We start from the raw sequence: 27,898 nt of genomic DNA on the forward strand, positions 1-27,898 counted from the left end.
CATATGTGGCAAACACTGTACCAACCATCTCCCCAGCCCCTTTCTTTGTGGTTTTATCTGTGTGCTAGTTTTAAAACATGGCTATCTACCTGCTTCAGCCTCCAGAGTGTAGGGATCACAGGTAGACACTTCCATGCCTGGTTTACAGTAATCTTGAATATGTGATCTTCCATCTTGTAGCTGTGTTTGGAGCTCAGTCCTCCTAGTCAAATAAATGTTCCTCACATGAACACATTAAAGTTACTTTAATGTCAGGCATTATTTAATGGGAACTTTCTGAACATCATTCTAATATACTTTTACATTCAGCTTCTATACTTAGAAAATAGAAACAATATGAGCCCTTGAGTAGGCATGTCAAACGTGTTCAAATTGTCAAGATATGTGTAAATAACCTGGGCTATTCCCAATTTCAGGTGGGTTCCATTATATTAAAAAAAAACTATGAAGAATATACACAGGAAATCAGACACCCCCCTCCAGCTTGAAAAAAAATAAGAAAGTTTTTGGGAAAATAACTTGTAAACTGGAGAAACAGTCCAAGGGGATGTGACTTCTAAAGGAATGAGCAGCCCAGTCAAGGTCTGTCAGAGACACAGTACAGCTATTCATCATCTAAAATCCTAAGCAATTGAGATGGGCAACAATCAAGAAAGAGGCCAAAGAAGAGCTCTAGAAAAGAGAACAGAGGGAAAGTTAGGATGTGCCTGCCTGAATAGTCCCAAGAAAGCATGCCTCAGGTCAGATGGCTTTTCCAACTGGCTGTCACAACCATCTATCCTTTGCTTTTTATTTTCTTGCTTTCCAGGCAACCCCCTCTCCTTTAAAGTAACATTTTCATTATTTCCTTGAGAATTACATAAAAATGCAGTTTGATCATATTCCCTTCAACATCAAGATCTACTCCCACTTTCCTGCCAACTCAACTTCCTGTCGTTTACATTTTAAAAAATTTATGGAGTCATCTAGGCATGGTAATACACATCTTTAATCCCATCACTCAGGAGGCAGAGGCAGGCAGATCTACATAGTGAGTTCTGGAACATCCAGGGCTATGTAAAGAGATCCAGTCATAAACAAACAAGCAAACAAAAACTTGTGGAATACAATTTCTGCTGCCCTGAGTGTGGGGCCTGTCCTGAAAGGTGTTCAGATTCCCAGGGGTCAGACCCTTTGAGAAAACTGATTTCTTCTCTAAGGAGCTACTAATTGCCAATAACTCTTCAGCTAGTGGGGATTTCATGCCCACCTTCCTAATCCATTCTGGAACTTTGTCTGTGTGAATTCACATGTGCCAGTGGCCATGTTGTGTCCATGAAACACCATTTGCTTGTAGTCATCTATCACCCCTGACTCCTACAATCTTTCTGCCATCTCTTCTTCAATGATCCCTTGGCCTTGTGGGGGAGAAGTGTGATATAGATGTCTCATTTAGGGCTGAGGACTCTGAAGTCTCTTATTCTTTGCAAAATAAGTAGTTGTTTCTGAGTTAATTGTCATTTACTGTAAGATAAAGGTTCTCTGAAGAAGGCTGAGGCTTGTACTAATTTATGGGCATAGTGATGCCATCAGAAGTTGTTGGTTCCATCTCATGAAGTGGGTGTTAAGTCCAATAAAAAAATATTTGGTTGCTCTTAAATCCTCCATGCCATCAGTGGAAATACCTTGACAGGACACTCATTTTTGTAGCTCACAGTCAACATGGAGTAGGATTACTTTTCTCTTCTAGTACTGTACAATACACTTCCCAGCACCATGAAAGCTAGCAGGTAAGAAGGAAGCTCTAAGTCAGTGCTAGCCTAATTTCTCCGTGTTCTATGACTCAACATGTGGTGTCTTCAGCAACAGAAGAGTTGGAGAGCAACCAAGAACAATTTGACAACTTTTTCATAATTTTGATTTCCAGCAGAGATAAAGAATTCATTAATATTTTTCTCTTGGTAACCTTATTACAACAAGTAAATATCTTTTTTGGCTTGGTATGTATTTATGAAAAAATATGACAAAATTAATATTGATTCATGAACGTGTTCAGGAAACTGGCCATATTTGTAGGCTGCAATAGCATTTCCATTACAGTGATGACTATTTCAGGTTGAGATGACTTCTCATGTTTGTTCTGAAAATAGAACCATTTCCTTTCAACATGTTATATACACAGTCTCATTACATGTTTAACCTGAAATGTCCTCAGTACGAAGTTTTGAACCCTTGGTTCCAGCTATCTGGGGAGGTTCTGAAGACTTTGGGAGGTGGAAACTAGATGAAGGCGGTAGGTCATTGAAGGAAGTTTTCAGGGATATGCTGTCCCCTCCGCTCACTGCCCATTTCATGTCTCACTGCTTCTTGGTCAGCCTAATGTGAGCAACCTCCACCACACACTTTTGCCTTCATGATATGAGTTTCTGCTGCCACAAAGTCAGGAGTCAAGAGTTCTTAACTTGCTTCGGTCAGGCATTCTGTTACAGCAGTGCAAAGGTTAATAAACCCTACCTAGCTTTGGATGTTCTGGCCTAAGAACTGTTGTTGCTAGCTTATGATGTAAGATTTTAATAGTCTCAGCTATACTGACTTTTGTCACTGTGTATGTATGTTTCTAGTCAGCACAGGTTAGTGTGGAGATCTGTTGGCAAACCAGGATCTAGAACTGAGAGACGACCTGCTACTCCCAGCCCAGTGGCCTTATCAGGACTGGAGTGATGCTCAAACCCACAGTGCATTTCTGTATGTTCTTATTTAGAAGGACATTGTTACTTCTAGTATATCTCACTGTATTTTCTGCTTATTATTATTTTTGTTTGTTTTTACATCTCAATCAAAGTTTCCCCTCCCTCTGCCCTTTCCAGTATCCCACTCCCACCCCCCATCCATTCCTCCTCCATTGTTTCTCTTCAGATACAGGTAGGCCTCTCATGAATATTAGCCAGCCATGGTATATCAAATCTCACTGTATTTTCAAATACGTCCATTTCTTTCATGACTATAAGGCAAGCCCTCTTTTGGAAGTTTTCGAATAAAATGACCACCATCAAGATCCACAGGAAACTGCTCTCACCCCCTTTGACTGAGGCTAAATGGGAACATTCATGAAAATGTGGTACTTCTGTGAAATAGCTATTAAGTAGATGATGGCAGAAGGGAAAAGTATAGATTTCTATTAGGAAACTCAAACCTGCTTTAAAGGCAGTAAGATGCCTTCAGAAGCTATACTGAAAGATGTTGCATATGGAGAAAAACATGTAATCCATGATGACAGAATATGATGGGAATGTAGACAGTTTATGCTTGTGAGACAGGCTATACATTTTTGGAGGACTTGTAGTTAAGAAGAACATAAGCATTCATGTTCATCTCCTGGGCTAGTTAAGGTCACATTCACTGGAAAAGCAGAATTCCAGAGAGATTACAAGTACACCAACAACACGAACTCTCCAACTCTACTGGAATTGGATGATGAAATTTCTAAAGCAGTTAAGAAGGAGGATTACAACATCATATTGAGATCAGATTGTCAGAAGCATCTCCTTTTTTTAGGTACCACAAAACCAGAGTTCTGAAATATATCTTAACATTTGTAAAACAAAACAAAACAAAACAAAACAAAACGAAAAACTGTTAAGAGCTATGGGAAGCACTCCTAAAATGGTCAAAATTAAGTTGAGTGCAACTTCAAGGAATAACAGTGCACTGACTTAAGTGGTGATGTGTGAGAAAAAATTCAGCAGTGTTTCCATGGGGCATAATCTCTCCCTATCAAGGAAGGCAGCCCTGGGCTGCACTCTAATGGGACATATGCCTGTTACTGCTTAGATCTGAGGTTAAATGTAAGGTGAAACCTGCATTTACCTGGAGGGTGGCCACCTTTTCTTAACATTGGAAACCCCATTGCTAGCAAGCTTTAAGGCAGGAATGAAAGAAACAGGTATTGCTTATTCTAAGTGGCTGCCAAGTCTGAGACACCCAAGAAGTATGTAAACTACATAGCTTGCAGCTGTTTCATCTCTTTACCACTATGCTAAGAACTGCTTGAAATAATTCCCTTCTCATCCATAAAGATTATAAATTATACTACTTAAAAAGTTTGGCTAAAGACAATGTAGTGAGAGTATGATGAACATAAGAGCTACCGATAAGTAGGCATTAATAAGTGGTGCATCCTAGTTTTGAATAATCAAGACAGGTAAATTTATGAAGATTAAGCATTACCAACTTTGGTTGGCATTAGTCCACATTCATTCATACGAGTTTTGCTCTTGTGGTGCTGAAGACCAACCCAACTAAGCAGTCTAACTAAGATGTATCCCCAGCCTGCATCTTTTTAAAAGTCCAAGGATATCTGTCTAACTCTTAAAAGGACAACAGCTATTTCAGGCCCAATTTTTTAAAATGAACGTAATTTTACAACTCTCCCCTCCCCCAAGCATGTTAACTCTGTGTTGAGTCCAAGTTTGACCCAAAGAATGTGGTAGAAACCTCTGCCTTTGTTGTCACTCTTACCAGAATGCTGTTGCCTCTTTGTAAGCATCAGTTCTCGAAAGGGCTACATTAAGGCATTCCTAAGTCTAATCTGTGAAGACACCACCATGTAGACTATTCCGCCCTACCCATCAACACACTTCTGCTGTCAAATGTGCAAATAAACTTTGTTCTTAGACCCCAAACTGTTAAAATGATCAGTCACATAATACATAGAAGTTCCAACAGAAAGATCCAGATGAAACAATAAACCCCAGAACATATTGTTGTAATAGAGAACAGACTAGCCAGGCGGTGGTGGCGCACGCCTTTAATCCCAGCACTTGGGAGGCAGAGCCAGGCGGATCTCTGTGAGTTCGAGGCCAGCCTGGGCTACCAAGTGAGTTTCAGGAAAGGCGCAAAGCTACACAGAGAAACCCTGTCTCGAAACCCCTCCCCCCCAAAAAAAAGAGAGAACAGACTAATAGTAGAGGTTAAAAAGGTAGAGAAAATGCTGTTGGTGACTGCAAATGTGGAGGCTTATGTCGAAAAACAGCTAAAACAATTTGCCACACTAGCAAAACTGCCATGCTTGCTGAGGTTGCCTGGATATGTTCAATGTATGTCATTTGGCTTATTTTTAGCTGTTTCAGTGAGGCAAGACAAGACAGAAGAAACAAATCCTAAATGTTCAGTCTGTGAAAGTAACTTAGCTAAAATAAATGACTACTCCGAGTTGAGCTCAGCAAGCTGAAGATTTTGAGTATGGATGTTGTGTGGTCATGATCAACACAAAAGTCATTGTTAAGTCAGTATGCTGAGGTAGACAAAGTGACCCCTACAGTTGCCTCCTCATAACACACTAGCACTCTGAGGCCTGAATTATGATTTAGCTAACATGTTAATGGTGATAGGCAATGCTTTTTCACCATAAACAAGACACAGATGCCTACTTTCACATCTACATGACAAAGTATTGATGTTCTAGAAGGGCAACCAAGGAAGAAGTGGAACTATACTGGCAGGTGACACAAAAACCTTAACAGCCCACCCACTCTCTGAGTAAAGCAAATAGTAAAGTTTCAGAATATAAAAGCAACAAAAGTGAAGTGTGACAAAACAGTGGCATTAGACATTGAAACATCTAGGAATAAATGTGTACAAGAAAGGATTTGCATACTAAAATGGTAAAACACTGAGAACTGACAAGATGGAAAAACAACCTCCTTTATGGCTTAATATACTACTACTGAATAGGTAATACTCCCCTAGTGACTGACATAGTCAATGTGTTCTGTATCAAAATCCTAATCTCCCCCTCTTACCCCAAATAAATGTAATAAAATGTTAAAATCTTTTGTTATCTGGGAAGAACTTCAATTGAGAAAAGTCTCAATTAGTAGGCTTTAGGAAAGCCTGTTAGGGCATTTCCTTGATTGACTGAAGTGGGAGGGTCCAGACTACCTACCCCTGGGTAGGTAATCCTGAGTTCTATCAGAAAATAGGCTGAGCAAGTTGTGGGAAGCAAGCTAGTAAGCAGCACTCCTCTATGGCCTCTGTTTCAGTTCCTGCCCTGACTTCCTTCTGTTATGGAGTATGACCCGAGTTTAAAGGTGAAACCCTTTGCTCCCCACATTACCTTTGGTCATGGTGTTTGATCCAGTAATAGAAAACTAAGATAGAAATTGTTGCCAGGTTTGTGGGATATTGTGACAGACCTGTCCATGTTTTTGGTAGTGTTGTGGAAGGACCTTGGAACTGTGGGCTGGAAACGCCAGAGTAGTGTTCAGAGCTGAATGGGTTGTAGTGAGGGCTTGGAAGAATGATGAGAGCAGTGCAGATGAAGAGGGAAGTTTAAGAGTTGCTTAAATTCTTGATCAGGATCTGTGAAGTTTGGTCAGCTGTGGCTGTGACTAACAAGTGATCAGAGGCACTAAAATGAAATCTTTGCTTTGCTGCAACAATCGATACTGGCCAGTAGGGGAAGAAGAATAAGTTGTGATTAAGGAGGCAACTCCTCTGGAAAGTGTTTCCTCGGGGTCAACATATAGAAGCTGTGATCCAGAGGTGCCAATGCTAGCTGCATGCAGTTGAACTTGGTAATGTGTAACATAGTTCAGATGTGAACTCTTAGCTGCTGCTCCAGCCAGCAATCTCCCATCAGCAACCTCCGCTCTGTTATCATGGACATTCTTGACGGTTTTATCACTGCTGACAGAAAGATATAGTTCACAATCAGATTTTAATATCTTACTCTTAAATTTGAAGGAACAGACTCTTGGGGAACACTTGCAACATGAAATTGTATGTTAAAGATGCATGGAAACAGAATGGAGGGGACTAGAAATTCACATTATCTAGGGATGGTGGCACATGCCTTTAATCCCAGCACTTGGGAGGCAAGGGCAGGTGGATCTCTGTGAGTTTGATGTCAGCCTGGTGTACACAGTGAGTTCCAGGACAGCCAGGGATACAAAGAGAGACCCTGCCTCAAAAGCAAAAACATACATTTAGGGCCACAGTATACTTTTAAAAAAACTTTTATACTTTATTCACTTTTTTTTTTGTAATTTATTTTACATCCTGGCTGCAGTTTTCCCTCCCTCCTCTCCTCCCCCTTGTCCCCACACCCCAATCCACTCCTCCTCCATTTCTGTTCAGGAAAGGACAGGCCTCCCATGGGTATCAACAAAATATGGCATATAAAGTTGCTGTAAAACTAAGCACCTTCCCATGTATTAAGGCTGGGCAAGGTAATACAGAATGAGGAATAGGGTCCCTAAACCCAGCAAAAGATTCAGGGACAGCCCCTGCTCCCACTGTTAAGAGTCTCACAAGACCAAGCTACTCAACTGCGACATATATGCCGAGGGTCTAGGTCAGTCTGTGCAGGCTCTCTGGTTGTCGGTTCAGTCTGTATGAGCCCCTGTGAGCTAACCAAGTTAGTTGATTCTGTGGGTTTTCTTGAGGTGTCCTTGAACCCTCTGGCTCCTACAATCTTTTCCCCCCTCTTCTGCAGGATTCCCTGAACTCCACCTACATTTGGCTGTGGGTCTGCATCTGTTTCCTTCAGTTGTTGGATGAAGCCTCTCTGATGACACCTTATTCACTTTTCAAAACAGTACAGTATTAATTTATAAGAGTTTTTTATACATTGCTTTTACTTATTTTTCTGAGACAGGGTCTTATAGCCCAGGTTGGCTTAAACTTTGTGTCCTCTTGCTTCAGATGTTTGAGATGCTGGATGTATAGGCATGAGCCAGGCAAATATAGTGCTTTTACTGTATCAAATTACTGTCACATATATAACATGTGCATTTTTTTTTTTTTTTTTTTGAGACAGGGTTTCTCCATGCAGCCCTGGCTGTCCTGAAACTTGCTCTGCAGACTAGGCTGGCCCTGAACTAAGAGATCTGCATGCCTCTGCCTTCTGAGTGCTGTTATTAAAGGTATGTGTCACCACTGCCCAGAATCTTGGTCTACAGAGTGAGTTCCAAGAGAGCCAGGGCTGCACTAGAGAAACCCTGTCTCAAAAAACTGAAAAAGAAAAAAAAAAAAAGTTTACAGTAAAAGCTTTCTCCTACCTGCTCTTCAGATGGGCTCTCCCTGTTGCTCAAGAACTCCTGCCTAAGCCTGCTGAGATGCTGGGATTGCATCTGGCCCCCCCAAGCTACATTTTTTTTTCCACCATAGGACTATACTGTCCAGAGAAAATCTTAATAGCTAATGTTTGTTGAGTACTGAACACATTCCTAAAATTGCTTAAATCACTAATGTTTATAATTTGCATTAAAAGTGCAAACTATATTATGTAGGTTCCATTACCCTGTTTTAAACATGGGACAAATGAGGAGTCAGTTTATGTAAGTCTATCTAAAAGTCATATCTGAGACTGAAAGTCAGGCATTCTAGCTACAAAGCTCATACTGCTTCTAATTATGCAAAAACTAAGAAGTCAAAGAATTTAGGTTCCTAGAAATGTTCTGTTTCTCTTCTAACAAAATCATTTTAGTTTTCATTTGCTTTTGAAACATATGTGTGAACAGTGACAAGATGAATATGAACGCACCATGTAACAAAAATAATCAACAGCCACAACTAACAATAAAGATCAGTATTAAGGAAAGAGATTTAGTGTGTCACAGCAATAATTCCAATAATTCCATAGAATAATAACCATATATTAAATCTGAAGAGCATTAATTAAGTAAAATGGCCTGCCTTAGCAGAGTCAGACACAAACACAACTTAAAAAAATACAGTCATTTGTTATACTTGTAGTATCTGCATAAAGATGTCATCAAAGGATAGAATAGAAACATATGAAATCATTTGTTCATTTATTCATTAATATGTTGTCAAATTCAGTATTCTATACACTATGTTTATTTCATTTTTGTTCTATTAGAGTACATATTTATAAAAATATCCAACTTATTTTTATGAAGAAATTAAATATTTCTGAAAAAGAATCATTTTATTACTCCTCTCTAACAACAACCCTGAAAACACTCTTTCCAATTAACTAGCTACTTCAGCACATTTGCTCAGTGCCAACTTCTAAAGTCTGAGTTTACATGGTTTTCTTCCACAGAACACCACTTCACTGTTACACAGGATACAAACAACATTTTTGCAATAAACATGTTTCTCTTTGATACAGAACAATTTTTTCACCCTTCCCAGCAATCACACAAATAGATTAAAAATGTAACCTTCAAAAGGCACACGTATTTACATTTTCAATTCTTTATTGTCTTAAAATTGTACAGGTCCTTTACAATACACTATTTTGTTATTTAAATGACCTCTAAATGTTAATGTACAATGAATATCTTTTTTGAAGCTCAATCATGAATTAAGAGTTCATCAATATGATTATTTGAAACAGTCCTAAGAGCTGAGAAGTCTGAGTCCTGCACTTGAAAATATCAGTGGTGCAGACTTTTCTTCCCTGGGAGACCAGATGATCTGTGTGGAAAGTGCTTTTGAAGATTGCTCATTATTTATGGCCGATCTTAAAGTCAGTCAAATTACATTGTTAATTTTTTGAAACATCAAAGGGTATTTTAAAAAAATTAAAGAATTTGTTAGCAGTCTTCTGAGGCAAACTCAAAATTACGATTATCTGCATGCAATAACACTCCTCTTTAAATAGCTTGGAAGGATTTACACATTTTATAAAGAACGTGTTAAAGAGTGCAAGGACTCTTGAGTTCACAACAGAACAAATGCTGGTAACAACAACACTGGTATCTATTCAGCTAATGTTTATTAACAGGCAATTAATGAGGCTAGTCACAAGCCACAGTGCAGGCTTTGCCCTTGGAGAACATTAACTAGTTTGGTCCGCATTTCTAGTTATTTGGGTGGAAACAAAACAAAACCATCTTGATTCAGCCAAGAATTTTGATGAATTTATTGTTTCTAAGATGTATCCACTTAAAAGGTAAGTGCAGTCCACCAATGAAGCATACTGTCATGTTGACTTTTGTAAAAAAGGATGGCCGGTTGTTTCGGAGTGATTTATTAGCACTAGAGGACAAATCAGAAAATGGTATCAGATGTAGATTTCTTCTGTGGCTATACTTTCTTATTCCATGACACAGCTTTCACTCTGTAAAACTTTGTCCCCAAAGGAACTTTAAATCTGTTTTGTGCCTAAGAGGGAAAGAAAAAAATAGAATCACTGAATGACTGAATCAAATTATACAAGTCCCCTTCAATCATACTGCTAACTACTACAATATTGGGGAGGGGCTCTTGACCAAGTGATAATATACTGGGTAACTAACATTGGCTTGGGGGTACTATAGCTACCCCCTCTGTCTCTAACACAGTCTTGCTATATACCCTGGCACTCACTCTGCAGACTAGACTGGCTTCACATTTGTAGCATCCCTTCTGGCCCTGCTTCCCAAAGACTGTGATTACAGGAATATGTATTCATAGCCCAGGATGGCTTGGAACTACCCATCCTTCTGTCGCTGCCTTGGCTTCTAGATTGCTTTGATTACAGTATACTACCAATCCTGGCTTGTAAATTTCAGTTTAGCCTCCAAATAAAGACTTGAGAACATCTTTCATCAATGGAAATGAGTAAAGATCAACTCTACACAGAGTTCACTGTTGCTAGCAGTTATATTGTGTGCTTTTAACCTGAGTTACACTAGCTGTTGGTAATCTACCTCTTCTATCTAAATATAATAGCAATACTTATAAGATTTCTGGCAAGACTCAATTAAATAAAACTCAAGCTCTAATTAAACTGAGCAAAAATCTCAAAATACTAGTAACCATTTCCATATAATAAAATTCCTAGGTTGACTATTATAGGGTATAGTTCTTACCTTTTTGGCTTGACAATATTCCTTTTCCATTACTTTTCCAAGGACCCAGGGTCTTCTAGATGCACCTGAAGCTAGTGAATAAATTGTTAATTTATTTTTCAAAGTTCATGGAAAAAAAAGAACTGCAGAATCAAAATAGTAATGGTATTCTCACAACAACATGTAAAAGTTTTAAAACCATTGAAATCACTGAAACTAATTTTTTCGTTTACTGAAGGAAAAAATCTGTTGTACTTTCTAACATGTAACTATACATGTGCTTTTAAAAATACTCCTTCAAGGAACACCAGTAAACTAAGTTGGCATCATGAACAAATAATTAACTCAACACTGCCACCTACTGAAGGAACTATGTATGATGGTGACCTCCACTTCTCAAAGGGTCTAAGTGAAACAGCCTTCTGAGTGGCAGCCCTTCAGTGTGGGTTGGAACCTGCAACCACAGTGTCCCTAGCACAGCAATGTCAAAACAATTGGGATTCAGTAAGAAACTAATAATAAAAAAAAAAACCAAATTAAGTCCTGAAGTAGACTTTCTATACAGAGAGACCGAGAATGGTGGAGAGTACAAGAACACTAACGAGAAGGCAAGCCCTGTCTTTTAGAGTTAATTATAATAGTTGTGCACATTTCCAGATTTACATTTTTAGAAATACACATAGGAAATAATACAAATAAGGCAAATTTTAACAGGCTAATCTGTGTCAATATGTGGATTTTTCTTGTCTTATGAATCTTTATAGCATTTCACCTAAAAATGTAAAGAGCTGGGATACAACTTAGAGACAAGTCACTAGATTTGATCCCCAGACTGTGAAAAACAAAAGTCCACCAAGTAAATAAAAGTTAAAACAAGTGAACCAAGAACAAGGCCAGAAGAAAGAAAGATGAAGCCAGGCTCAGAGCTCCATGACTGCAAATCCAGCACTGGGGAGGTACAGAGAGAGGAGTTTAAGATCAACCTCAGGTGCAGGACAGTTTGGGGCCAGCCTGGGACACATGAGACTTTTTGTCAAAAAGCCAAAAATAAATAAACAATAAGAAAAATGCTACAAATTTCAAGGTGAAAATAAGTTGTATGTTTATCTTCTCACTTTTCATGTCCATCCCACAGATATTCTAAATAGCTCATCCATCAAAGAGCATGATGGAGTAGTCAAATGACACTGCCCTAGTCCCAAAGTGGGGTTTTTTGTTTAGAGGCCATTCCAAACAAGAACATCAGTTCATATGGGTAAACTGACTTTCTTTTTTTTTTTTATTTTCCAACAGGGTTTCTCTGTGTACCCCTGGCTGTCCTGGAACTCACTCTGGCCTAGAACTCAAGAGATCTGCCTATATCTACCAGGACAGGGTGTTGGGATTAAAGGCATGGTCCACCACACCTGGCTTGGTAAACATTTTCTAAGCAGTTTCAGTCTAATAATTCCAGGATAGCTATTCTCTTCTTTCTGAATTCTTTAATGATCCAACAAATAATGGGCATTGTTACTCAGCATGTTTAACAAAGCTCACTGTCTCTACAAAACAAAATCTCACAAAACAACAATGATGATGACGGCTCAATGAGCACAGTGAACAAGGCAGGAAAACAAAATTATAAGTAGTGTAGGAAAGACACTACTTAAACTCCTTATCTGACAAACACGGGTAATATCTCCATGAGCAAGTAACCATATGCTGTCAACAGAGATTATATTGAATACTTACACAGTCTGATCAGCTGATCCACTGTAGAACACTACAGTCAATTTTAGATTTATTAAGTCCATAAAAATTATGTATCTAATGTAGAATTTTGTAAAAAAAAAAAAAGATTTTCCTCCTAATGACTTAGTTTGTGTATATAATACACAACAGGAGAATATATGTCCTCCACTCAAGATTAACACTTCAGAACTGTATGTGACACTTACCTCCCTCACCTGGTTTGAGGTCCAGGGCAGGAAGAGACTCTGAATGCAGAAAATACAAAGTAGGACTAACAGTAAACAACACATAATTGTCATGCCGCTCATCTAGGATGATGAGAACCAAATCTCCCACCTGAAAACTAAGGAGAGGAAGGTTACTGTCCTAGAGAGAGTTCATCACATGTGATACAAACTTGAGAGTATCCAACTGGTTCTGAGTCTGTGGGTTCTATATCTACTGAATTCAACCGATGGTTCAGGCATAACTGCTGTGGAAAAGGAGGCCTGTCTCTGCACTGAGATGCTCACCCAAGTTTACTTTGTCAATATGCTATGTGATACAAATTAACACTATTTGTAATGCATTTGAATTACATATTGTGAGTAATCTAGAGATGATTTGAAGTAGATAGGATGTGCATACAGGTCATATACAAATACTGCACAATTAAATGAAAGGGACTTGAGGAGGTGAGAAGCTGTCACAGTGAACAGAAGAACCTGTTGACAGACCTGTAGTCCTGAGTTCAATCCCTGGAATCCAATGGTGGGGGAAATCTATGCATTCTGTGATATACACCCAGAGATGGCTTGATGGTTCCCCCAAGTCCCTTTCATTTAATTGTATAGATGTTTAAAGCAACTGCCAGCAATTTTTAAAGACTAAAAATTTTCTTAATAAAATTTTCATTATCTAATTAAAGAAAAGAGACAGAAAAAAAACTACTTTGTACCGGGTAGAAGAAATATCTCGTAACAGGATAATTCTTCCCGTGTAATGTTTCATTTTATACCAAGAAACATCCCTGGCATTTCAATTCTTAAGTGTAACACTCTGAACTAAGTCCATGTATTCAGTCAGGCTTCAGAAAGCCTCAGTACAGACCTTAAGGAACAGATGAACCCACAGCTACAACTGCCTACATGCACTTACTAGTGTCTACATCTCAAAATGTACTCAAAATATTAACAGGTTCTGAAAATCAGCCTCAGATTTTAGTTACACGGGTAATATTATATGCTTAGGTTTTCCAGATGATAAGGACAGCTATCAAGTTTTTTTTCCCTTCCCCCTTTTTTTCTTGTGAGCCTGGCCTTTTCACAGCTGAGCCATCTCTCTAGTTCTCCCTTCCCTTTTTTTGAGACAAGGTCTTGCTATGTGCTACTGGCTGGCCTTTGTCTCTTGCCTTCACTTTCTCAGCATTAGGACTACAGACCGATGCCAAAAGCATGGTGTAGGAGAAGTTTTAAACACTGCTGCAATGAGGGGGTAAGCACTGTTTTGACTAAACACTAAAAGCTAATATAGTAACAGGAGGTAAAGGGTCTTATGAGGTAGATGTGTTAAGCTTATCTCTAATCTTCCAAAGAACAATGATTTGATGCACAGGTAGTTAAGAACAGAGAGCCATCTTGCCATTTTATCAACCAAAGAAGATACAACTGAGATTTGAGATGCTAGGGCCAGAACAGATATCTAAGAACTATAAAAAAACTGTAAACAAAACTAACAAGCAAACAAACAAAAAACCTCAAACCAATTAACAACAAAAATCTATTCTAAATAAAATAAGGGTCTTCACAAATATTTAATTCAGAAGCTGGGTACTATAGTTTACCCCTTTAATGCTAACATTTGAGGCAGCAAGTCAAGAAGATGCTGTGTGCCAGGCCAGCCTGGGCTACAAGGTAAGACTCTTGTCTCAAGAAAACTAAATAAGTAAGTGTTTAAAGTTCAGTAATTCCTGAACCACAGCCCAGGGTTCATGAGCTGATATGATGCTTTTCTTTATACTCCAAAGCTCCTGCCAGAAAAACCACAGGAGAAACAATTACTTCTATGGGTTAATCTGTACCAGGAAAGCTATAATATTAAACTGTTCAAATGATGAAAATTTCAAAGTATACTCTGAATTTATAGCACATAATTAAACATAAAATGGAGGAAGCACAGTAACCTGAAATGAAGATCTTCCAATTTGAAATAGGGACTAGGAAGATAAATCTGTTTTCAGAATGGACAGCAGCTAAAATGTTAGCCAGCGAAAGAAAAGCCTCAAGGGTTTTTGTGTGAATGGTAGAACTGTAATGGAATGACTCAGAATATAGTCCCTGGGACTCCAGGATAACTGTGAAAAACCTTGCTTTCCAATGAGCTTTTACACTACCACTATGCACAAGGCACTTAGCTCAATGAGCATGGTCTAAATGATCATTGTGATGATACCGTTCTCAGTAATTAACAATTTGATTTAAAACCCACAAAATGAAAGTGATATACTTACTCTCGAATGGCTATTTTTTCAGAATGCCGTGAAGATACTGAGGACATGCTTTGAGACATCTAGTACAAAAGAAGGAATCATTCATGAGCTGCACACATCTAAAGTACCATACTCAGAAAGGTCTGGTGACACACTTCAGTGTTCAAGCTGAAAAGTCCACACTTATATAATACTTACGTTCAGTAATTCAACAATAAAATCTAGATTTGGTGCACTAAATTTCATCCATTCCCTTCCAAACACTCATACAGAGCAGGGCTTAGGCAACAATGGAATTTACTGTCTGACTAGGAAGGCCTATCAGCTTTCAGAAATTTGATAAAATTAACCAGAAAAATGATATATATTCTACCAGTAAAGTTAAGACTGATCATCCATTTTTAACACATGTTCAATCTTATACAGATTTCTTAAAAGTTCACTCTAAATAAGGGTCTAAGTTTGGAGAACAACATGTAAATACTTCTGTGTGAAGACAGTAAATGAGTGGGAAAGTACACTTCTCTAGATACCAGGTCTGGATGCATGTGCTAACTCTTGGTCACATCGGAGTTTCTCTGCTTCTCTGGTTACTACTATTCTAGGTGCTAGAACAAAGCAGTTTAAAAATGTTTCTTGAACCCTACTGCCCTACGAAAACAAAACAGCAAAATATTAGTGAAAATCTCAGCCAAATGGGGCTTATATTCCCTTGGGGACACTACATAAAAAATGCATTGGGTAACATCTTTAAAGCCTTTTTAATTAGTAGTCTATTAGTACAGAACATCTAATCTTTGTTGTTTGTGTAACGGCAAAAGAAAACAGCACAGGTGGTACATGCCTTGCTGGAATCACCATACTCTTGATGACCTGAGTTCGATCCCCAGGCCCATGGGTGGCAAGAACTAATTTTGAAAGTTCTCCTCTGACTTCCATACTCACACCATGGTGGCACACATGCCTCCTTCTCCATTTAAATAAGTATTTTAAAAAAAAATTAGAAAAGCATTTGTCCTTCAGGTAGAAGATGACTACAACAAAATACAAACTAAACAGAGACACAACCAGAAAACTCTTACCAGTCTTTGATTTAACCGCTTGTTTTCTTCTTCCTTCAACTGCAATGTCTACAGGTAGAAAAAGAGCCATGGTTTATCCTTCAATGATTAGCAAGGTTCTCATCTTCACACTGTGTGTGTGTCCAGAGTCTATTCTAACTGTTCTGACCACTAACTACTTTAATGAGAATGAGAACACCAGCTACACTGTCCTAGGACTTACTTCCTCAAGTTTTCAAATTTCGTCATTAGCTGTAGAATTTTAAACACACAATAAATATCTTCATTTATCCTCAAAGATTTAAGTTAAGTTAAGAGGTGGGACATGCATTTAAATGCATTGCTACATCTTATGTGATTCTAAGGTGCTTAATCATAAAACAAGAAAAGGATGGCTGACACATACACATAAAAGGAGACATTTGACTTTGGACTGTCACACATCTAAGCTTGTAGAGAATGAAGACATTGGTAAAAATCTTCATGATCCAGGGCTAGAGAGATGGCTTAGCCATGAAGAGCACTGACTGTTCTTCCAGAGGTCCTGACTTCAATTCCCTGCAATCACATGGTGGCTTAAAACCACCTGTAATGAGATCTGGTGCCCTATTCTGGCCTGCAGGGACACATGCAGGCAGAACTTTGTATATATAATAAATAAATGTTAAAAATAACAAAAAACAAAAAAACAGCCGGGCGGTGGTGGCTTTAATCCCATCACTCGGAAGGCAGGGCCAGGTGGATCTCAAAAAAAAAAATCTTCATGATCCAAAGAATGAAACTAGTCATTGAGAGTTCATTCTCTTTTCAAAGTACTTTTGAATTTTCAAATTTTTATCTCTTTATTTTTGGTGTGTATGTGTATGTTTCTGTGGGTGTGTGTATACCATTTTGTATGCAACTGTAAGGAAGCTCCTTATTGCCAACTTGTTTTGTCCACTTCAATTAATATTTATTAAAAACTTCATTACTTCAATCTTCATTAGTTTTTCTTATATTCTTGCTCATCTCAAAAAAGAAAATCTACTTTTGTTTTTGAATTAAATGTGCTGAAATTCTTATTCATCTTACACTGTTGATTTCTGAGCTGTTATAAGATGTATGCTCTTTTTTGCTTTCTATAGATGCCATTCACTGGGGAGTTACCCAGTGAGATTTGACCTCACTGCTAGCTGTTAATGGAGAACCAATGACAGGACTTCTCAGACACATCATAAAAGACAATATATAAAGCATACCAAAAGGTAGTAGTTTTAGAATGGAAAACATTGAAATTTTTTTGTAGTTATCATATTAGACAAGTACTTCACAGAAAGTCTGCTCACCCGTTCTAGAAGCATGATCCTCTGTTTCTCTTCAGATAGCATGTTTTCTCTAAAAGTGAGAGAATGGTTGTTATTTAACTATAAGCACTTTAAAACTTGGAACTGTACATTCATCAACAAGATTTTAGAAGCTTAGCCAGGCATGGTGGTGCACACCTTCATTCTCAGCACTTGGAAGGCAGAGGCAGGTGGATCTCTGTGTGTTCAAGGCTAGCCTAGTCTACACAGTGAGTTCCAGGACAGCCTCGAGAGACCCAGTCTCAAAACGAAGAAGAAGAAGAAAAGAAAAAAGGATTTTAGAAGCTTAACTATTACTACTAATTCAGATACCTTTAGTAGAGAGTAAAAACTTGTACTAAATTTTCAAAAGTAGCCCATATAGATCAGAATAGCTATTATTTTGTATACAAACTCAGACACTTCCTGAAATTAGAAACAAAACTTTGCATGTTTTTATCTAGAGATAATTTCTTCAAAATTCCTGCTTTCCCAGATATTAAACACTTTTTCCCTATATGAATTTATTTTCAAAGAAATGTATATGATGTTATATAGCTCTCTCCAGATATTACATTGATTGTACTTGGCTTTAGATCCTTTTTGTTTACTCCACAACATTCCAATTTCTACTTGTATATTAATATTTATATAACTATCTACTTAGGGGCATCAATAACTACACATCTAAATAAAGGTGTGTTAAAATTTCCAAATGTAGATTCATTTTTTTGTTAATAATAAGAGCTGGAAAAACTGATCGTTAAACTTTATTGATTGATTGATTGACTGATTGATTGGTTGATTTTTGGTGTGTGTATGTGGTCTATGCATGTGTTTATGTGGATGTGTGCATATATGTGAAGACCAGAGGTCAACACTGGAGCCTTCCTGAGACTGCTTACTACCATTTTTGAGTTTTCTCACTGACCCTGGAACTCATTAATTCTGATAGAACGGCTGGCCAATGAGCTCTGAGGATCTGCCAGCCTCTGTCCCCCACCCCACCACCATCACACTGGGGATATTAGACAAATGCTCTCATGTGCCTGGCCTTACACTGAGCTTTCTAGATTGTTTTGATTTAACTGCCTGTCCTGCATATAAAATATAGTTGGGTTTACGTCCCCCTGCAGGTCATGTTTCCACTCTGGATTAATTTCTATCATTTATGACTTCTAATTTAACATGTTTATACTTTGTCCTTTAAAATCACACTTTTAATATAGGCTGAGAACAATTAGTAAAGTAGAGGTAGGTGGATCTCTGTGAGTTAGAGGTCAGCCTTGTCTGCAAAGCAAGTTCTAGGACAGCCAATATTGTTACAGAGAAACTCCATCTTGAAAAAACAAAAACAAACAAACGAAAAAATATTTCCTTTCTTCAGAATTTTCTAACTTAATGGAATAGCACTACAGCCTTTTATTTTTTATTTTTTGTAATTTTGAGACAGAGCCTCAATTGTTTCAGCTGGCCTTGAACTCATTCTGTAGCACAAACAGAGCTTTCACATGTGATCCGTGGCATCATTCAAAGCTGGGATTACAGGCCTGTGACACCAGGCTCAGGCCCAGTGTGGCACTGTTGACTTGAAAAGCCTCTGATGAATTCAGTGGAAGATACGCCTACTTACTGGACAGACATCATGCTTGTCTCCATTGCCGAGTCCACTCTTCCTTCATCTGCTGTCTCCACGGCTGATCTCTCTGTCTCACCTGGGAGCTCAGGTGCACAAGCTCCATAAAGCTCCGGGGCTGCAACCAGAGGTGCCGAGGGAATAAAACTGCTAGTACGCAGTTTACTCACTTCTTCTTCAAGCTTTTTCTTTTCTTCAAGCAAACGAGCTCGATCTTCAGAAAGTGACTCTATCAAATCTAAGACCCCAAATTCAAATAATCATTATTCAACTGAAAACATTTCACAAATACTTTTTAAAATCATATTATAAGACAACACTAACCTTTATCACGCTCTTGTTGTTGCATTGTACTTTTTAACTTATCACTAAGATCATTTATAATGTTTTCTTTCCTCATTTTCTCTCTTGTTAAAACAGTGTTAAAATTGGTCTGAAACAACAGTAATAGTCAATTATCTGCGTATACTTAGCAGCCAATGCTATGAAAATAAAGTTGTAGGTACTTTTATCCGAGGTATATTTATGGAGTCACACGAAGCAAAAGTTCTACGTATTCCAGTAAGGGTTATATTTTCTTGGTTCGAACTCATTACCTTGAAAACAAAATTTATTTTCTCATTTTTGCCTGTACTGTCAGAAGAAAGGCATTAGCAAATGCTTGATATTTTAGGGAAAGAAGTAAAACGAACAATTTAAAGAGTGCTGTTGCATACATGGCTTTTTCTTTGGGTAATTTTCCTTCCTCTGAAATCTTTGATCTTTGACTAACTCTTGCTTACCATACCAGCATGTATTTCTCTTTCTCTCTGTTTTATTTGGACATTTGCAATGGCCTCTGTACCTGTACAGTGACTAAACTTATTATTCCCCAGGTTTCACCCATTCTCATTACAAGATGTTTATATATCCAATTCCCTAGAGGGATTTTATAAGATAACTGGCCATTTTAATTGCAGTTTCATTTACAAAGGAGGTTAAATTTGTTAAATAATTCATTTATAAGAGTTTATTAAAATCTTCCTAAAATAGAACAAATCCATACATGAAAAAATTACCTACTCTGACTCTTTTATCAGTTTAGCATCCCTCCTTGCCCCATACTTTTAGGAATCCATTAATGGTAACAGACAGCTTTAACAGGAAAACTGTTTGATAGTTTTACATAAAAATCTAAGAGTAAAGAACAAACTAAACATGAGTTCAGGCTAGGAAGCACACTGGAAGATCCCTCAAAAGGGAATGTTAATAATGTAGTTTAGGGGGCAGGTGGTGGTGGCAGCACACATCTGTAATCCCAGCACTTGGGGGGCAGAGGCAGGCTGCTCTTTGTGAGTTTGAGGCCAGCCTGGTCTACAGCGTGAGTTCCAGGACAGCCAGGACTATACAGAGAAATCCTATCTTGAAAAAAAAAAAATTGCAGCTTAGTTCTGTTTACATGTAGGAAATTAGGACATATCAAAACATATTAACCATTGTTTATTTTCATGAACTTTGTTATTTATGTAATATGAAATGGATTAAAATGATTATCACCATTTATAATAAGCAATTTTATATAAAAAAAAAAGTAGTGAGATAAGAACCAATTGGCCTTTACTTGAAACTGTAAGATAGCTTAGAAGTCATCTCTCTAGTATTTTACTTTAAAACAACACTTTTAACTTAGGATAACTAAGATACTTGTTAGTTTCATACTTTTTGGTTCAATCAGTCAAATCAGTTAATTCATTATGTGAATCTGAAATCAAGTTTTTCCTTTTAGTACGTTCTTATGAAAGAACACAGTGAGAATCTGCAGAGAAAAGAGCCTAGTAACATGTAGAATGAGTTGTGCCAAAGAAGCTGTAAGTTCATATTCTCAACAGAAGGAATTCCATGTCAGCCTGAGTTGATAATTCTTACAGACTGCTAGCTACATTCATGTGACATATTATTGTTAAATTTTCTTTTTAAATAAATGCTTTTATTATGAAGGTCAAACAAACATTAAGAAGGCCAAGTAATGGAAACACAAACAACATATAAGAACCCTCCTTAGTTGCACAGAGAACTTGCTTGGCTGGCTTCTATCTAGCTTCCTCAGATCTCAAACTGACCTGTTGTTCAGCAATTAAAGATGTTCGAACATTTTGCATTTCTTCATTCTTTCTTTTTTCTTGTTCTTCAAGCTGTTCTAGAAACTTAGCTTTTTCTTCCTGAAGCTTCTCTTGAAGTTCAGCAACTAAGCTTGAAGAATCTTCTCTGGATGATTCAAAGGCAGGACTTAAAAATTGAAAAGATTTTTAAAAGACAATTATAGACATAATCACAATATATTAAATATCATACTTAAGTTATTTACCTCCCAGAAACCCATGATAATGAGAAATATATTTCTGTGTGAATCCTGTCTGACTGAAAACTGTGAACTAAATGATGTCTTAAGTAACATGGTGAATGACAGCAAAAGAACGTGGCATAATCAGGGCTTCCACCAGCACCTAGGAAACCAATGTACTTCTCAGGCACTTCAAGATTCATTCCTCTAAACTGAAGAGGAAGCACACACCTGGTGACTTCTTAGATGGAAAGTTTTACTTTTCATAAAATAGATTTTGGCTCATTTTGATACCCAATGAATAAAAATGAAGCTAAAATGAATTCTCCAGACAAAGAAAATGTATGTATTCCTGAACTGACTCATTTCAGTCAAAACTTGTTAATCTTTTAAGGGTTGCTGACAAGGCAGCAGAGATGAGACTGGCCAAGTAAAGCAAAAGCAAGCCTAAGTGAATGATTACACACTGGTTATTAATCTTAAATCTTAATTTGCTTTCAACCTTCAAAAGATTCCTAAAATACCAACTTCAAAACTGTTGAAACAATCCAGGCATGGTGGTTCATGTCTATAAATCCAGCAATCAAGTTTTCTACAAGCTTACCCAAGCCAGCCTCGGCTTCGCATAGTATCAAGTTAGCCTAGAAGTGTTAAAACATGCTAAAACAAAATAGAGGCTATTGTGTTATTATTAGAGAATTCATTTCAGTGTGCATTTGCTTGATTTTAAAAGACACTGGAATGTTTTTGGAATAGAGGTGAATTTATAACCAGGGTTTTTAACTAAAAGTTTGCTCACTCCTAAATAATTTATTATACTTATGGTAATGTACAACTAATATTATAGCAACTGAAATTATGCAGAAAATCAGTAGGAATCTTTTATCCATACATCCAAATTTACAGATAAAGCTAACTCAAATCTGAACACTCAGGCAAATTTTCCTCTATACACACTTGGAGACAATGTCTGATTTATGGCTTAGTGCAGAAAGGCTAGAATATTCTATTTCATGTATCACAACCTGTAGTGGGTAGCTGTTCCAGCTTTGTCCTGGAAATACTACCCCCAGAGGCTTCGGTAACTGTCATGCCTACAAGGCAGGGCCAAGACAGGAGCCCTTAAGACCTGAGATCCGGATGTGCTAGCTCTCTTGGTTCCTGGATCCTGGACACTGGAGGTAGACCGAGCAGAGTTTTCCAGAGAACATGGCTAGACTGTGCTACACCTTTCCCAGACCCTGTAACCTATCCCTTTACTTGTAAGTTACCCCACAAAATAAACCTCTCTTTTAACTACGAGGAGTTGCCTTAATACTACAACCAATAACAACCAATTAAAAGGTGAAGGATTTATTTCTGTTTATCCTTTGGGTTGAAAGAAATGGAGCTGTGCAAGTTAAAGCTTTATCACTGATAGTATGTAGTTAGCAGGGCTGCACAAAGGAAATGTTAATGAGAGAACAGACTCAGGACTGTAACAATGGATAACCAGGCATAGGCAGGACTGAGAAATAATCCTAGTCAGCTAATACAGTCTCTGAAGAATTATCCCTATAGCTAGAGGGTAAATGGCAATAGTTTAGAATATAGACAGTCATGGCCACATTAGACAATCAAACACAGAATTGTGAACGGGCTGAAAAAGTGGGGTTACAACTGGCCACTAAGAGTCATACATTCAAATTTTACTGTAACAAAATGCTTTCTGAATGATGTCATGATAAAAGGAACAGAAGACAGCATATAAGTCCGAAAGAGAGGTTTGTATTAAGAATGAAACAGTATAGTTCAAATTGTGCAATTGGGGGCATGTACACACAAGGGCAAATAACTATCATTCTAAGTGTTTTTCATCTTTATATTGCCAGGTGCACTGTGTTTTAGGATAAATGACACAGGTAGAAGAGATGGGTCCAGGCAAGCAAGCACATACAGTTATCACACTTATTCCCTCTGAAAAGAGCCTGTGGTGATTAGCACAGGTTACTGCACAATGACCCAGAGGCTTGAGGAAAAATAAAAAATAAAAAAAGCTTAAGATGCAGAGAACAACAAATAATTATCCTGGGATGCAAATGGATGTTTTAGACTGGCTGGCCTCTACTTCACATATGTTGTTGAGGATGACTTTGGCCTTCTTTCTGCCTCCACCTCCTGAGTAGTGGGGATTGCAACCAGGGCTTTATGTAAGCTAGACAAGCAGTTTACCAAAGAGACATCATCCCTAGCCAGCCTCAGGACAAAAGCACATCCATGCCCAAGATATCCTATATTGAGTTTTTGCTGGAAACTATTCCACATGGTCATCAGGTACATGATTTTGTCTTATTTTATATTACCCTAAGGCCTGAGATGAAAGAATTAGCTAACACAGTAATGAAACAGTAACTGTTGATACAACCTTTTGTTCATTTTTGTTTTCTAGACCACCACTGCCTCGCTTTGGGGAAGCAAGGAGATGTATTCTGGGAAAGGGGTGGTAGTGGTGATAAAAAGGAGGCACTGAAATCAAACGCAAACACAAATACACACATTTGTTTTCAGCTAAGTTTTTTAAGTGGTTCTGTTTAAGCTCAACCATACTGAGCTTAGATTTGATGGCAGTTATGACCCAACTGAAATGGCAAAATGAAACACCAGATCAGGGCATTCCAAGGCACCATTTTTTTTTTTTTTTTGAGATGAAGGGACCAATGAAGGTAGGGCTTTTGGACCATGTCCCAGCAGCCCTTTCAAATCCTACACAGCTTCCCTTCCATACAGGAAAAGCATCTTCTTCTTCAGAGCAATCAGTGTCACTCTGAGGCAGTTACATTCTTAAAACTCAGATCCTTTACAAGAACTTCTTACATTATTTAGCTGCTTCCAGACTCATGGTGATTTTCAAACCAGGTATCCAAGTTAAGTTAATCATCTAACCAAGGAAGGTTTGCATTCATACGATACTTAAATTTGTTTTGGCAGAAATATGGGAGGATAGGGTGGGGAATGCACCCAATGTGGGGAGGGGGAGCAGATATAAGATCAGGAGGCACAGTCCCAGGACTGATTCAGATCCCACATTCCCTGCTGGATATTATCAAGCTCCCAAACTGACTGCCTTAAACTTAGATCAACTAACCAACATTAAATTCAAGTAAGATCACCAAATTAAGATCCTTTAAAAGTTGGCAGAGTCAGCCCACCACCCGTTTTGGTAAGTGCTCTCTTGCTACAATGTTACAACTGAGCAGTCTGAATACAGACTATCTAGTTTACAAACCCCTAAAGTATTTATATTCTGGCCCTTTGCAAAAGGGTACAAAACCACTCTAGACCTGAAAGTTTCAGAATTCCACCTGCAGAGAAGCCTGCAGAGGGTGGGCTTAAAGGTTACTTTCTTAACATAACATCATTTGTCGTTTTCATCTGATACTTGCACTGATGGAGGTCCAGGCATCATAAGAGATTAAAAACAGTAACATAGAACTTACTCTTCATGACAATGGGGTAAAGGGGAAGGTATTCTTTTCTTGTTGACATAGTAAGAATTCATTCTTCCTTGAGTATTTACATTATATCATTTAAAATTCTACACCGGGGCTGGAAAGATGGCTTAGTGGTTAAAAGCACTGGCTGCTCTTCCAGAGGACCTGGGTTCAATTCTCAGCACCCATATGGCAGTTCATAGCTGTCTGTAACTACAGCTCCAGTGGATCCGATACCCTCACACAGACATGAATGCAGACAAAACACTAATGCACATAAAATAAAATCTAAAAAATAAAAATAAAATTCTGTGCCATGAAATGAGAAATATTTATAAAGTCCTTTGACCACTAATCAAAGTATAATAAAATATGTATCTTATTTAAAGTACTTATACAAATATTTTGGGTATGTATTGATCTAGCTGTATTTTACAACATGTCAACATTTGGAAAATCTATATAACTTAGTGAACCAGTGTTTTCCAAATGACTAATTTATGATGCTCACAAAATCACACATGGGGAGTAAAATACCTTTTCAACATACAAGACAGATTAATGGATGTGAAGATTATGTAAAGGTCACTGGCAGTTTCATGTTCCACAATGAAACCAATGAAGAATCAACATTTATTACATTTTAATTTCCTAACAAAGAATATGCACAATTATGGGAAGACTACTCAAATTTATTCTCTAAGTATGTATTAATATAGTGCTATATTTCAGTCAAAATGTACTGCTAAAAGTTAGGTGTAGTAAAATCCTATGTATACCAAGAAAGGTTTTTAAATATATTTCTTTATGACTTATTAGTATATTTTTCATTTGTATAACCATATACCTATAATTCAGGGTCAAGCAAAAATTTCTCAGGCAAAATGGGATTTCTTTATGATTTACTATATTTTTTCACTTGTATAACTATATACCTATAATTCAGGGTCAAGTAAAGATTTCTCAGGCAAAGAGAACCGAGCAGGAAACGTTAAATAAGAAAATCCTGGTTCTACAGGAAGGCATGTGAAGGGAGGGCATTAGAAAGCATTTCTTATATACACCCTGAGAATGTTCAAAGGAATTTATTTCCCCAATTATTCAAAGAACCTAGGACTAAAAGACTAATGGGTTTCTGTAGGCCACAGCTTGCAGAGGTAGACAAGAACTGAAAGTAAATGCATTTCATGGGAATAACTGGATTATGCAGTGGCAGAGGCCACTTCAGGTAGCAGATCCAAAGCAGAAATCAGACGGCTTGTCCTAGAATGTCAGCTGGCATCAGTCCACACAATGGGTTGAATAAAGGCTAAAATTGTAAAAACAAAACAATAAAATTTGAATTGGGTATTTGGGAATCTAATTAGCTCCAGAGAATCATATTTTCCACTGAATTATAAGACCTGGGTCAGCAATCAACTACACTCCCTTTTTTAGCCATCTGGGAAGATACGTACAGCTGGTCATCCTGAATCCACTGTGGCTCACCAGGGAGACATTAGGTATTGAGACTGTGCGCCATGGAGAGTTTTAGTTCAATTCTCCATATTGAAGGGACTGAGGAGTAGGAGGATTTCATAGAAAACCACTATAGATGTATCTCTGAAGATGGGAATGGAATGTGAATGTCCTAAAAGTGCTCTGAAGAAATGTTCCACAGCAAGAAATCTCCTAGGAATTACATTTCAGTCATTCAGTAGATATCTACCTAGTCATTAGATGACAAGCTGAGCACACTAGACATTAATCATCATGAAAAGAACACTAATCTGTCTCCACAAGGTCAGTTTTTCTCCACATGGACTGAATTTTTTATACCAAACCCTATTTCTGCCCAAACTATTATTCCTCAACCTTAAAAAAATGCTGTATTTGCCAGGTAGTGGTGGTGCACACTTTATATCTCAGCACTCTAGAAGCAGAGGCAGGCAGATGGATCTCTGTGAGCTTGAGGCCAGCCTGGTCTACAGAGCTAGTTCCAGGAGAGCCAGGGCTACATAGAGAAACCCTGTCTCAAAAAAAAAAAAAAAGGCAGCTGTATTCAACTAAGGACATTATTTCCCCCATAAAGACTTGTAACCACAGCTTTATGCCTATATAAGCACTGGTCTTGCCTCATATATCAATTACTAAAGCAGTTAGCTTGATACAACTGTGATCCAATCTACTTAAGACTCATAAGAGTGCTGTTTTGCAGGGATGAAGTAAAGTCCAAATGTAATAATACTTTGAGTCAGAGACCACTTTGTGACAATTTTCCCAGTTATGATACGTCACAGAAACAGAACTTAAAACTGGTATATATACTATTACTCCAATGAAAAGCAACAGGTTTCGGCCTATGTATATTTAGAGGTAGGTGTGATTGATATCTACAGAAAGTAGCTCTTGGGGTTGAGGAGACAGCTCAGTGGGTAAAGTGCTCGCTACACAAGTGTGCTGACCTAAGCTGTAATCCCAGAGACAACACAGAGCCAAGTGTGGTAGCATACCTCTGTAACCCAGTCATACCACTGGCAACACGGGAGGTGTATACAGAAGAATTCTTGGAGGCTTGCCGGACAGCTAGTCTGAAGTATATAGCAGTGAATAATATCAACAAGAGGCTCTGTTTCAAGCAAGGTAAAGTCAAGGCTGTCCTCTGATCTCCACACACATGCCATAAAACACGTGACCCCTCCAAAGCATTTCTTGAATTATCACTTGGCCACTAAAGGTACCCCATTATACTGAACTAATGAGTAAAAATGTAGTATACTATATAGTTGATTTAATTTCATACTGTCCAGTAGAATAAGGGCAGAAAAGACAATTAATATAACACAGATTTCCTGTGTTGTCTCTAGGCATTACCATGTATACTAATGGAGGAAATAAAAAAGAAAACTAGAGAAAAACTATACCAGCTAGGAATGGGGGTATAGCGCAGTGGTACAGTGCTTGCCTAGCAAGTACAAGGCTCTGGGAGTATGCATGCGCGTGCGCATACACACATTGAAAAAAGTTTAATTAAATTAAAAATCTTACTGCAACTGTATTATACAAGTAAATGTCAGTCTCTTTGCAAAGTTTTGAGTTATGCCTGTCAGGTGAAGAACTACAATCAG

The 27,898-nt window shown here is 37.9% G+C and overlaps 1 protein-coding gene across 2 annotated transcripts in view; it reads right to left on the reverse strand.

The window, feature by feature from the left end:
- Positions 1–8,778: 8,778 nt before the first annotated feature.
- The window catches only part of Rb1cc1 (RB1 inducible coiled-coil 1), a 70,237-nt gene continuing 51,117 nt past the window's right edge, over positions 8,779–27,898 (reverse strand). The window contains exons 16-24 of one of the 2 annotated variants that reach the window (XM_052715053.1): positions 21,101–21,266; positions 19,326–19,434; positions 18,999–19,239; positions 17,369–17,417; positions 16,065–16,112; positions 15,004–15,062; positions 12,731–12,858; positions 10,806–10,876; positions 8,779–10,116 (exon numbers count right to left, since the gene is read on the reverse strand). In XM_052715053.1, coding sequence (XP_052571013.1) covers positions 10,039–10,116; positions 10,806–10,876; positions 12,731–12,858; positions 15,004–15,062; positions 16,065–16,112; positions 17,369–17,417; positions 18,999–19,239; positions 19,326–19,434; positions 21,101–21,266 — 949 coding nt within the window. In that variant the 3' untranslated portion in view covers positions 8,779–10,038. Of the gene's footprint in view, positions 10,117–10,805; positions 10,877–12,721; positions 12,859–15,003; positions 15,063–16,064; positions 16,113–17,368; positions 17,418–18,998; positions 19,240–19,325; positions 19,435–21,100; positions 21,267–27,898 lie in introns of both variants that reach the window. The other variant, XM_052715052.1, reaches the window with a different exon arrangement.

Source organism: Peromyscus californicus, unplaced genomic scaffold, assembly GCF_007827085.1.
Source record: "Peromyscus californicus insignis strain IS unplaced genomic scaffold, ASM782708v3 Scaffold_5__1_contigs__length_169319896, whole genome shotgun sequence".
NCBI classification, from domain to species: domain Eukaryota; kingdom Metazoa; phylum Chordata; class Mammalia; order Rodentia; family Cricetidae; genus Peromyscus; species Peromyscus californicus.